At 32.8% G+C, this 11,410-nt stretch overlaps 1 protein-coding gene across 4 annotated transcripts; it reads left to right on the forward strand.

Annotated features, from left to right (window-relative positions):
- Positions 1-1,672: 1,672 nt before the first annotated feature.
- On the forward strand, positions 1,673-11,410 carry LOC139491024 (uncharacterized). 4 transcript variants are annotated; one of them, XM_071278280.1, is made up of 4 exons: positions 1,673-1,724; positions 7,066-7,204; positions 9,266-9,378; positions 10,555-10,853. In XM_071278280.1, exons 2-4 carry the CDS (start codon positions 7,116-7,118, stop codon positions 10,710-10,712), a joined length of 360 nt encoding a protein of 119 aa, XP_071134381.1. In that variant the 5' UTR covers positions 1,673-1,724; positions 7,066-7,115; the 3' UTR covers positions 10,713-10,853. The 4 variants fall into 4 exon arrangements, with proteins under 4 accessions (XP_071134381.1, XP_071134380.1, XP_071134379.1 ...); XM_071278279.1 differs by having other exon boundaries at positions 1,697-1,775; XM_071278278.1 differs by lacking the exon at positions 1,673-1,724 and adding an exon at positions 2,541-2,680 and having other exon boundaries at positions 10,555-11,103.

Genomic DNA, 11,410 nt, shown 5'->3' on the forward strand with positions numbered 1-11,410 from the left:
GTGGATTCATTATTATTCGTTAGATACCAATGTTCGTTTATTTCGGGGGTATACGTGAACCGCGAAATTCAATATTCAACGAATGACGATTTAAATAAGGCTTGTATAAATAATTCGTCAAAACCATGAAATTAAATGTTAACGAACACGAAAATTGGTACCCACGAAAATAAACGAATCCACAGACCACCCTTATATTTTCATGTGCAAACAGTTCAATCAATATTACCAATTTTGATTGAATAGTTGAAATCAAATTAAAATTGATATGTGTATCATGCAATGCATGGCTGGTGTTAAAAGTGTTTATACAGAACGAAAACATTTCGTAACACAAAACTATTGAAAGAATATTAAAAAAAAAAGAAAACTAGATCCATACTGTTTTTGTTCAGAGGTTGTCGTTTGTTGATGTGATTTATAAGTGTTAAATTAAAACTATGGAAATCCACGAAAAAAAAGTACAGTTTACATTTTACGTCCACCTGATTTCTTTTTAGTCAATTAATATATTGTGTACATTCGGTTTTTTTTTCACAAGCGGCTTTAAACAAAGTAACAATATGAAGCTAAAATTTATTAATTGGATCAAAACCATGAAAAATTTGACCAAAACCAGTACGAATTTCTAGAAACTTAACTGAACCATGTCAATTGATTAACCAAACCATAACCATTGCGATAAGTTGGTTACCTTACATTAAGTTCTTAACAATAACAATTCCAATGTAGATCGATCGACTTACAATATAGATTCAAACAGCTTAAAAGCTGTTTTTTGCTCATTTGTAAAGAACAGAGGCAATCGTTCTTGGATGTTACCTAATTAAACCATGACTAACTTAACCAAACTATGACAAAATCACTGAAATAAACGCCCTTCGCTATGACGACGTTACTACTCGTGACCAAAGCTAACAATAAAAATACAAGTAAGCTGGGTCCTGGCTGACGAACTATAAAGATGGGGTCAGAATGCCATGCTAAATCAAAAGTACAAAAAAAGTCACACAAAACAATATAATAGTGCACAAGTCTTTCTTACCTAATCATATTCAATAATGCGTTCTACACACACTGATATTTCTGGCTTTGGTGTCACCGTAAAAGAATAACACAAATATACTAGCAGAACTAACTCACAAACTGTGAATCGCCTCGTTTATTGCATAATAGCTTGTTTGCTTCTAATACGGAAAGTCGTGAGTTAGAACCAACGGCTGAATCAACATATCTGAAGATAATCTGGAGCAGGATTGTCTTTTTTAGTAATTGAGAATATTTGAAGATCTCAACGTGCATTTTTTTTTAATAAATCTAGCTAAATAGGCATTGTCTAAAAAAAAAATCAAATCAAAGTTTTATTTATTGTCGAAACAAAGTAACACAAGCTCTAGGTATCTTTTAAAATCGACATTATAAAACATTACACACAAGCAAAATGACATGCAAACAAACACACAGACACACAACAAGATATAAAACATCTAGCACATAAGTAAAATAAAATAACAGTGTTAATGCAAATGTATTATTAAATCAAAGTGAACTAATTAAAGTATAAAAGCAATTATGTCTCTTGTTACGCAATTGTGTTATATTCTTAACTAGTCAGACCTCCTTTCTTGTCTGAAAACTAGGCCAGTTGAAATTAGATAGTAATAAGGGTATCTCGTGACCTCGAACTACAGGTAAACAATCGACCAATAGTTCAAAAATAAATGGTGAGTAAAAAGCATTGAATATTTACACAGGATAAATAGTATACAAAAATGGTATGTACGTCTTAAAATCTTGTCACTTTCTGAAATTTTGAAAAAAAATGTTGTAATTGTAAAACATATACTTAGCACACCATCTTAGACGAGAATGCAAAGAAAATTTATACGTAGATCCTACTTATATGTGATTTTATCTAAATTGCGTGTTTTTAATTTAACTTAAAAGTTCGTAGATTTTAAAGTCAATTGACATTTAAAAAGTACCGTGTAAATTATACTCATATAGAAAAGGAGAAATGTTACTGAATGAAAACTATTAGAATAGTTCAGGACTTCATGTAAGCTGGCTTTGACTGTATATTCATGGCGGTTGTATCAGTTTGTTCATATATTATAAACAATGCAAGTAATTTAAAAACAGTAAGAAACGTTAAAAAATATTAACACACAAAGCATTTGAGTAGTATTCAATCAACTGCACAATCGTCCCAAAAAAAAAAATGTGGAGTTCCAACCCCGGAACCCTCCCCTGGATCCGCCAGTGCATGATTAAGGTGGATTGTTCTGACATTTTGTGCAGTACCTTTATTTTTATTTTGTATTTGCAGAAAGTATACACTTAGATGTCATTATTCAATTCTTATTTTTGTGGTAGGATTTGTTCACAAATTGAAAACTAACATAATAATTAAACGTATTATAGGCAATAATTCTAGTACTAATTATTCACAGGTATGCGTACTTCCTTAGTATATGACAAACCAAAATATTATGACAATTGATGATGGATGACATTACAACTTTTCTGTAAAGTTTTAATAAATCATTTAAATTGATATTGATCAATTAAACTTTTTATTACTTCATTTTATTTTAAAAACCAAACAAGCGTTTAAAACTGTCACAGCGGTTGAATGCCGAACTAGTTTTCTTGTCTTGGGATATTTTACATAGTAAACGTAAGTATTTTGAGATATCTATACTAATAAGTATATTTATATATTAAAATGTTGGTTTGCGGTTCAAGATATTTGACCATTAGTTGTTTATTTATGTGTCATTTGGTCTCTTGTGGAATTGTCTCATTAGCAATCATACTTACAAATTGATTGATTGGCCAGGCTGTACAGTTTACACAAAATTAATTTTTATAGACAGTTGAAGGTTACATGTTTGCATTATACCTGTTGGTTATGATGAACCCATTTTTTTTTAACGGAATTGCGCACTTAACGAACTAAATGAAAATAATTCTTTTGGTTACTTCCACCTCAAAGCCTCTTGAAAGTCGCGAGGCATCGTGATTCAGTGTGAAGCATAAACCCATACCAAACTGCATATTCAAGACGCCCACTACCACTGGTTTGAACGATATATTTTGCTATGTTTGATTACTACCCACCTGTGCAATAAAAGAGTGAAACAGATGACCATGATGAAAGGGAAAGATCAACATACTAATTTAATCAAAAATAAGAATGAAAATACTGTCTCTTAAGAACGTGTGGGTTTCTTTTTAAAAAGACGGTTTAAAAAAAATCATAATCATTAATTTTTACAAAATAAATAACTTTCTGTTTTCTTTTTCTAAAATGATATTTTAAACTTTTGAGAAATAAGAGAAGTTCAAAATGTGTGCTTGTTGATTCATAAAAAACGAGTTTATCAGACCATTAAAATATTTACCAATCCATCTCAATCCATTTAATATATATACATATGGTTTGGTTTGTGTATTTAAATTAAGGTAATTTGAAACCATAACATTTCAAATATATTTAGAGTACAGTAATTACCTGATTTGTCTAAATAAGTATAGATAAAGCGGTAAGGCCAACTTCCCCTGAATATATTCACACCGAGTACGTTTTCAAAAGTCTTCCAATCTTTGACTTACTTCACAGTGTGACAGCTTTATATGTATATACATTGCAATTCTTAAAACATCAGAGCGGATGTATTGGTGTGTTACGAATTTGTAAATAATCTGGGACCTGGCTCACTGCTCGACAGTAGCGTATTGCGTCGAAGAGGGGTTATACTACACACGTAGGATGTCAGATTAATTCATAAAGGCCTAAAGCATTTAGAATGTTTGTATATTTTGCACACTTCTGGTAATTATCTCAAAATTGGATAAGAAGGACATACAGATCAAAAACCAAAATTATATTTTGTAAGTAATTTATAGCTTTATTTTGTTTTTCAGTTAGAATGATTTACTAGTATTGGAATTTTAAGAACAATGCAAAATAACCATTACGATTTATTGAGTCTGTATACAAAATATTCACAACCGGGTACATGCATATGATAACATAAAATGAAATAAGAGAATCTTGATGATAATTATTTTCGATACATTTAAGTACAGTTTTACTCAGGAATTTAAAAATAGATAAATACATATAAATACATTTTTATTACCGACAGGTTTTAAATTGAATGATAAAAATAGAAACTCGGTCAATGATTTCCTAACACAATGTATATCGGCATACAGGTGCATACTGCTTCTTTGAAACAAATGACGGTTTTGTTGCTATTCCATGATTTTTTAAATGTTAGTTTGCTTTGTCTCTCAGTTACAGCAAAGTCATTGAACATTACAATATAATAGTGCATGTGTCCCTAAAGTCAGTAGTGTCGTATATATTATGTATTCTCATATGATAGTTGCCCTTGTGCTATTCGTTAAAAAAAATCCTTTGATATCCAAATCCGAATGCTTTTTATTTGTCTGGTATCTTAGTTTTATAGCATTATTCAATATCCCCATGGATCTTCTGTCATTATTTTTTTCACCAATCAATGACCCATAAACATTCTTCTAACTGTCCTTTGTGACAGTGTCGGTGACATTTACGCCATATCTCAGTTTTATATGTGAGTACGTACAATACTAATATATGTATTTACAATAACAAGATATGGAAAGAGATTCAAATGACCCCCCCCCCCCCCCTTTTCCCACCACCACCACCACCACCAAGGACTAAACTACGTTGTTAATTGTGTTTTTCCCCGGAAGTGTCTGTGGTGTCTCGTACGGGATTCATACCAAAAATCCATGTAATTTTGAAAATAATGCACATTAAAAAATAGCTTTAGTTACTGAGGGTCTGTATAATGGTGAATGAGTGAATGAATATTTTATTTGCAAAAGCATAAATAACAATAAGGCAATACATAAACAAGTATATACAATCGGACAAAAAGACAGATAGCAGAGAACAATACATAATGTTGTAAAGGTACAATAGTTCACAATATATGTTTCCATGCATGTTTCAGATAGTTACAGTTTAAAATTGAAATTTCAATATTTCAAATAAAACTAATTGGTATTTCATGTAATTCTAGAAATTCATTCAGTACAGTATACAGGTTGTGGTATACAAAGATATGTAAGAGAGAGTCTAATGTAATAGTAACATTTAATCTACTTGTATGTCTTTGATATGCAATTCTTTATATTTGATTACACTTTACACTTTGAATTTAAATAAGGTTTGACAGCCGGAACTCGTAGAAGTATGTCCTTGGTCGAATATGTCTTATTCTTTTCTTTTGTCCACATATTGTTCTTTCTAACCAATAAATTGGATTTATTCGCAAACACAAAGTAGAATTATATTATCTCAAAATGAACAACGAACATGGAAAGTGTTTCCACAGAATCATCGCCTCAAATCTCTCCACGGAATCATCGGCTCAAATCTAGCCACGGAATCATCGGCACAACTCAAGCCACGGAATCATCGGCTCAAATCTCGCTACAGAATCATCGGCTCAAATCTCGTCAAGGGAAAACTTTATATTTGCGGAAGTAGATATTACAGCGTTGGACTACATATCAGATGAAATATATTTAAATTGTGGTGGTAGCTTGAATAACCCTATAGGTGATATGAGGGGAAGTTTTTATCATCTGGTTTTGGTTAATAGTGTTTGTTTATTTTGACGATTGTCAGCTTCTGTCAGAACGACATACTCATTATCTCTTAGTTTTGAAGTGCATGTTTTTCCATTTTTTGTCGAGCCTGTGACTTTTGACGCATAAAGCTCGACATAGGGATAGTGATCCAGCGGCGGCTACGGCGGCGTTAGAAAACTTCTTATCAGCATATATTTTAGAAGGTGGAAGACCTGGATGCTTCATACTTTGTATATGGATGCCTCATGTTACGAAGTTTCCGTCAGTCACATGTCTAATATCCTTGACCTCATTTTCATGGTTCAGTGACTACTTGAAAAAAAGTTAAGATTTTTTGTAATGTTAAATCTCTCTTATTATAAGTAACAGGATAACTATATTTGGTATGTGCGTACCTTGCAAGGTCCTCGTGCCCGTCAGACAGTTTTCACTTGACCTCGACCTCATTGCATGGATCAGTGAACAAGGTTAAGTTTTGGTGGTCAAGTCCATATATCAGATACTATAAGCAATAGGTCTTGTATATTCGGTGTATGGAAGGGCTGTAAGGTGTACATGTCCAACTTGCAGGTGTCAGCTGACCCTGGCCTCATTTTCATGATTCAGTGGTTATAGTTAAATTTTTGTGTTTTGGTCTGTTTTTCTTATACTGTATGCAATAGGTCTACCATATTTGGTGTATGGAATGATTGTAATGTGTACATGTCTAGCTGATAGGTGTCATCTGACCTTGACCTCATTTTAATGGTTCAATGGTCAAACTTACGTTTTTGAGTTTTGGTCTGTTTTTCTAATACTGTATACAATAGGTCATCTATATTTGGTGTATGGAAATATTTATTTATATGTCAGTGGCGCCGTTTTTATTTGACCTTGACCTCATTTTCACGGTTCATTGCAATTGCTCAGTGTTAAGATTATGTGTTTTGGTCTGTTTTTCTTAAACTATAAGCATAGGTCAACTATATATGTTGTATGGAATAATTGTTAGCTGTACATGCCTGCCTGGCATGCTTCATATGACCTTGACCTCATTTTCATGGTTCATTGGTCAATGTTTAGTCTTCTTGGTTAATGTTAAGTTTATGAGACAGTTGTAATAAAGCTTTATATTGAGGACTATCAACATAATATCAAGGATTAGTAAAGAAGGCGAGACATTTCAGCGTGTGCACTCTTGTCTTAGATTGCTATGGTATTTTTGTGAAGTGCACGTTTTTCCATATTTCCTAGATTGCTATGGCATTATTTTGAAGTAATGTGAAAAGTTTTAATAGTTTCTACGTTTGATTCTCAATTAATCAAGTCTATTTCTAGGGGTGCTTATTGGTCTATTTCGTATAGGAGAACCATCGTATTTTTAGCTATGATACTATTATTGTACGGTTGTACCACTTCTTTTTCTAGGGAAATTCCAGTGATTGATAACTAGGTTGTATCATTATGAAGAACCGATTATGTCAACTTATGAACCAGAAACTACAATAAAACTAGACCCAACCTTAAAACCTGATATTTTCGAGCCTAAACAAGACGAAGATAACCAGTAAGTAACTAATAATTGATTCATCTGTTTTAAATGTTTAGTGTTTGCATACCTATTCTTACAATTTATAAAATTCTAAATTCGTTGATAAATTAAATTATAAAAAACTAAAGATTCAGCCCCCCTCAGACATGGTTGACCTAGGGTAAATTTTGCTACGTTAGGTTCTTTTCGGTCATAAAGTTCCAAATGTATTCAAGTAGTTATATTTCCTCGATTTTGAAAATAAGTTTGAGCGTTCCTGTGAAGTTAATCGAGTAAAGCGCCGCGGCTTAGGACGGAATAATTTATACGTTATTTTTTTAAAACTATGACTGTATTTAGGTGTCCGAATCAACAAAATATGCTGCAATCATAAGTTTGACAGTTACAACATGTTGGCTCGATGAAAGCTTGGTTCGGGTCGGAATAATGTGTTCAAGTAAGGTGACATGCCATCCTGCATGCCGTTATCCTGTGAACTAGCATATCAAAATCCCATGTTCAGCATGTCGGCTAATAAGTACAAAGAAGGGTTAATATCCAAATCACATAATCAGGTCTTCGTTCTGATTTGCCACCGGATGTTAAACAGCTATTCATTATTATCATTAAAATCATCTCGATCGGTTTTCCAATTTGACCAGTGTTTATCAATTTGTTGTTGAGGTGAAAAAGTATAAATTTCAAAATTCTAGGACCAATTTCAATATTTCCTGAAGTAGGGATGCATAGTATATTGTGCTGATATCCCGTTTAATTGTCAAAGTGCATTATCAGAGATGTATATGTGTTTCTTTATATTAGTTAACTTGAAAACTTTGTAAAAGAGGGACGAAAGATACCAAAGAGACAGTCAAACTCTTAAATCTAAAACAAACTGACAACGCCATGGCTAAAAATGAAAAAGACAAACAAACAAACAATAGTACACATGACACAACATAGAAAACTAAAGAATAAACAACACGAACCCCACCAAAAAACTAGGGGTGATCTCAGGTGCTCCGGAAGGGTAAGCAGATCCTGCTGCACATGTGGCACCCGTCATGTTGCTTATGTTGTAATTTTGTAAGCAAAATCGTTTGTAGAAGAGACGTACGGTGTGTAATATACTTCTCGCTCAGTCTTCAATTTATACAGATTGTTTGTTTGTCCATCAGATATTTGTTAAAAGAGCAACCTCTTCAACATAGCGAAATGTGTGCACATTCATTTTAATGTATATTTTCTATAATCAAACTCGAAGAAAACTGAGGTATAGAATTACATCACTTGGACTTCCTCAATCGACAATAAATTCTATACTAAAGAGGATTGTCTGTATGCTCCGGCGGGATCATAGTATACATCTGCAGACGTCCTTGGTCGGAATGCACTGAAACACTTTACCTGGTTCTTTCTGTATGAAAATAGTCATGTCGTCTTCGTGTTATAGCTGCCTTTGCAAACTATCTTTAAGGTGCTCTTTTGTACATTTCAAACAATACCCCTTTTTCTGTTGGAATCTATTGTTCACGCTCTTCATACCGTTTACCTTAATCTACTGTCTGAAAGACGTTCCGCAAACAATAATTCATCAATCAATCAGGTTTCTTCAAATTGCTTATGAAGAATTCTTTTTCATTATTCCCGTAGTCTGTATAGGAACGACATCAAAAGATTATTGTTGGATAAAAACGTAATTGAAATATATAATATGGGGTGGTTGTGGGAGGAGGTTTAGAATTGCTACAAGTTTTGTTTATCAAAAATCGATTTTACATATATCCTTATTGGTTTGTTTTGCTTTTTTTTAATCCTACATTGAACTTTTGATGTCGTCCCAATAGTGATGTTAATTTCATCCTCATAAATTGTTAAATAGAGGTTACACATAAAGTCATTAAAAAAAAAAAATCAAGTGTAATTTAATATACATGACTTTTTTGTATATTTGTATGTTCGCATACTAGGCAGAAAAATATAACTTGTAATTAAATGTCTTTTTGTCCATATTTGACTTTCAGTACCAGGTATGCCATTACATCAAATCTCCAAATAAGATGTTTATTTGTATGATTGTCTATTTTTTACTTTCAGTACCCAGTATGCTATTTCATCAGTCATCTGTGTATCTATTTTCATCTTGGTAGGAGTAGTTCTTGTTAAGTTTTGTTATTTACGGAGATTGTCTGCTAAAAACTTTCAAAATGGTAAGTGATTTATAATTCGTAGAGTGCATGCGTGCGATCAAACACATCTAAATACAGTCATTACTAATTCCAGACTAAATTTTGTACGTAAGAAGCGGGATTTGTCTACTAAAAATCTCATCAGTGAAATGCTTGAATAAAAATAATAGAAACAAGAATGTGTCCATAGTACACGGATGCCCCACTCCCACTATCATTTTCTATGTTCAGTGGACCGTGAAATTGGGGTCAAAACTTTAATTTGGAATTAAAATTAGAAAGATCATATCATAGGGAACATGTGTACTAAGTTTCAAGTTGATGTAACTTTAACTTCATCAAAATCTACCTTGACCAAAAACTTTAACCTGAACTTTGCACTATCATTTTCTATGTTCAGTGGACCATGGAATTGGGGTCAAAACTATAATTTGGCATTAAAATTAAAAAGATCATATCATGGGGAACATGTGTATTAAGTTTCAAGTTGATTGGACTTCAGCTTCATCAAAAACTACCTCGACCAAAATCTTTAACCGGACGGACGAACGGAGGCACAGACGGACGGACGGACGGACGGACGAACGGAGGCACAGACCAGAAAACATAATGCCCCTCTACTATCGTAGGTGGGGCATAAAAATGCACAAAAAAAAAGAGTTGGAGAGTAGTTATAACAGATACAAATCGTGGATGTACACATAAAACTATGCAATTCAAATATTTCCCATTACTTGTGACTCTATGGAGAATTATTCACTAAATTCAAGACATACAATAAACTTTTACAAATATACACATATGCTTAACGGGAAATAACTTCCGATGTTTGTGCTTGTCTAGAATGAGAAAATACTACTTAGTATTTGATGGACGTGCATACCTACATGCGTCAAAAGATACAAGAGATATGGGTATCGATTACACAGAACAATACCATTCTGTTATCTCACAGCTTTCTTAGTTATATATTCTATAGTTTAAACTGATCGTTTATGTTATATTGGTTATATTCTTTCAAAAGAGTATATCTTAAATGACATATTAAACCTTTTGTGTTTTCACTGGATCCCCTTTGTGGTAGGTAGATGAGTTTGCTTTATCATACAGTCTGTAGCACTCAGACACGAACATATACTTGTATGATTTAATTCACATGCATCATCTAAGACAATTATTCAATATTATATATTCCAGCTCGGCGAATACGTACTGTGTCTGAAACCCTCCGAGACAGGCCACCACAGTATAATGACATACCATGCAGAGTAGCAACATCTCCAGATGGATCTATAGAAATCGCAGTTCCAGAAAGCCCACCCTATGTTAAAGATCCTCCACCATACATAGAATAAGGCATAGGTAATGATAAATCTGCAGAAACACTATAACAGGTGTTAGCATGGGGACTAAACTGAAAAAGTAGACCCCTTCTTAACAATATTAATGCATTTCGATGTGTGCCAGTATATATGTATATATCGCGTTTATATTCTGAATGGATAATATTGATAAAATAGAATTCTAATGATATTAGTGGAAATATAATCTATTTGCGATAAATGAAAATTATCTTGCTACAGCTGGTATTGTTTATCAGACTATATAAATATAGAAACACATATTTTGGTTTTATGACATTTTGATAGACGTCTGTATTTTATCACTTTGAACTTTTCGAAGAAGGCGTGTATTGATGTTTTATATTGTCTGTTATATACTTTAAGATATTTTTGGAAACAAAAACGGGATTAACTTTTCCATAACTTGACGTATTGGTCAGATTGAATGTGTTTGATGTGTACGTACGTGATTATTTCTGGTATGATTGGGAAAGTTAAATCTAGGATGTTATTAATTCAGTAATTGTTGTGTGCAATGGATGAACAATAGACCTAACTGCTAAATTTAATATAACAATTTTAGCAAGAGCTGTATGTAAATAATGTCATTAAAATGTCGTTCGAGTTAGTGTCACGCTCATTGTACGTTATATGAATACTAGTAATGGAGATATTATATACGTCAAATACAAATTGTACTGCAAATGTAA

This window comes from Mytilus edulis, chromosome 10 (genome assembly GCF_963676685.1).
Source record: "Mytilus edulis chromosome 10, xbMytEdul2.2, whole genome shotgun sequence".
Lineage (NCBI taxonomy): Eukaryota > Metazoa > Mollusca > Bivalvia > Mytilida > Mytilidae > Mytilus > Mytilus edulis.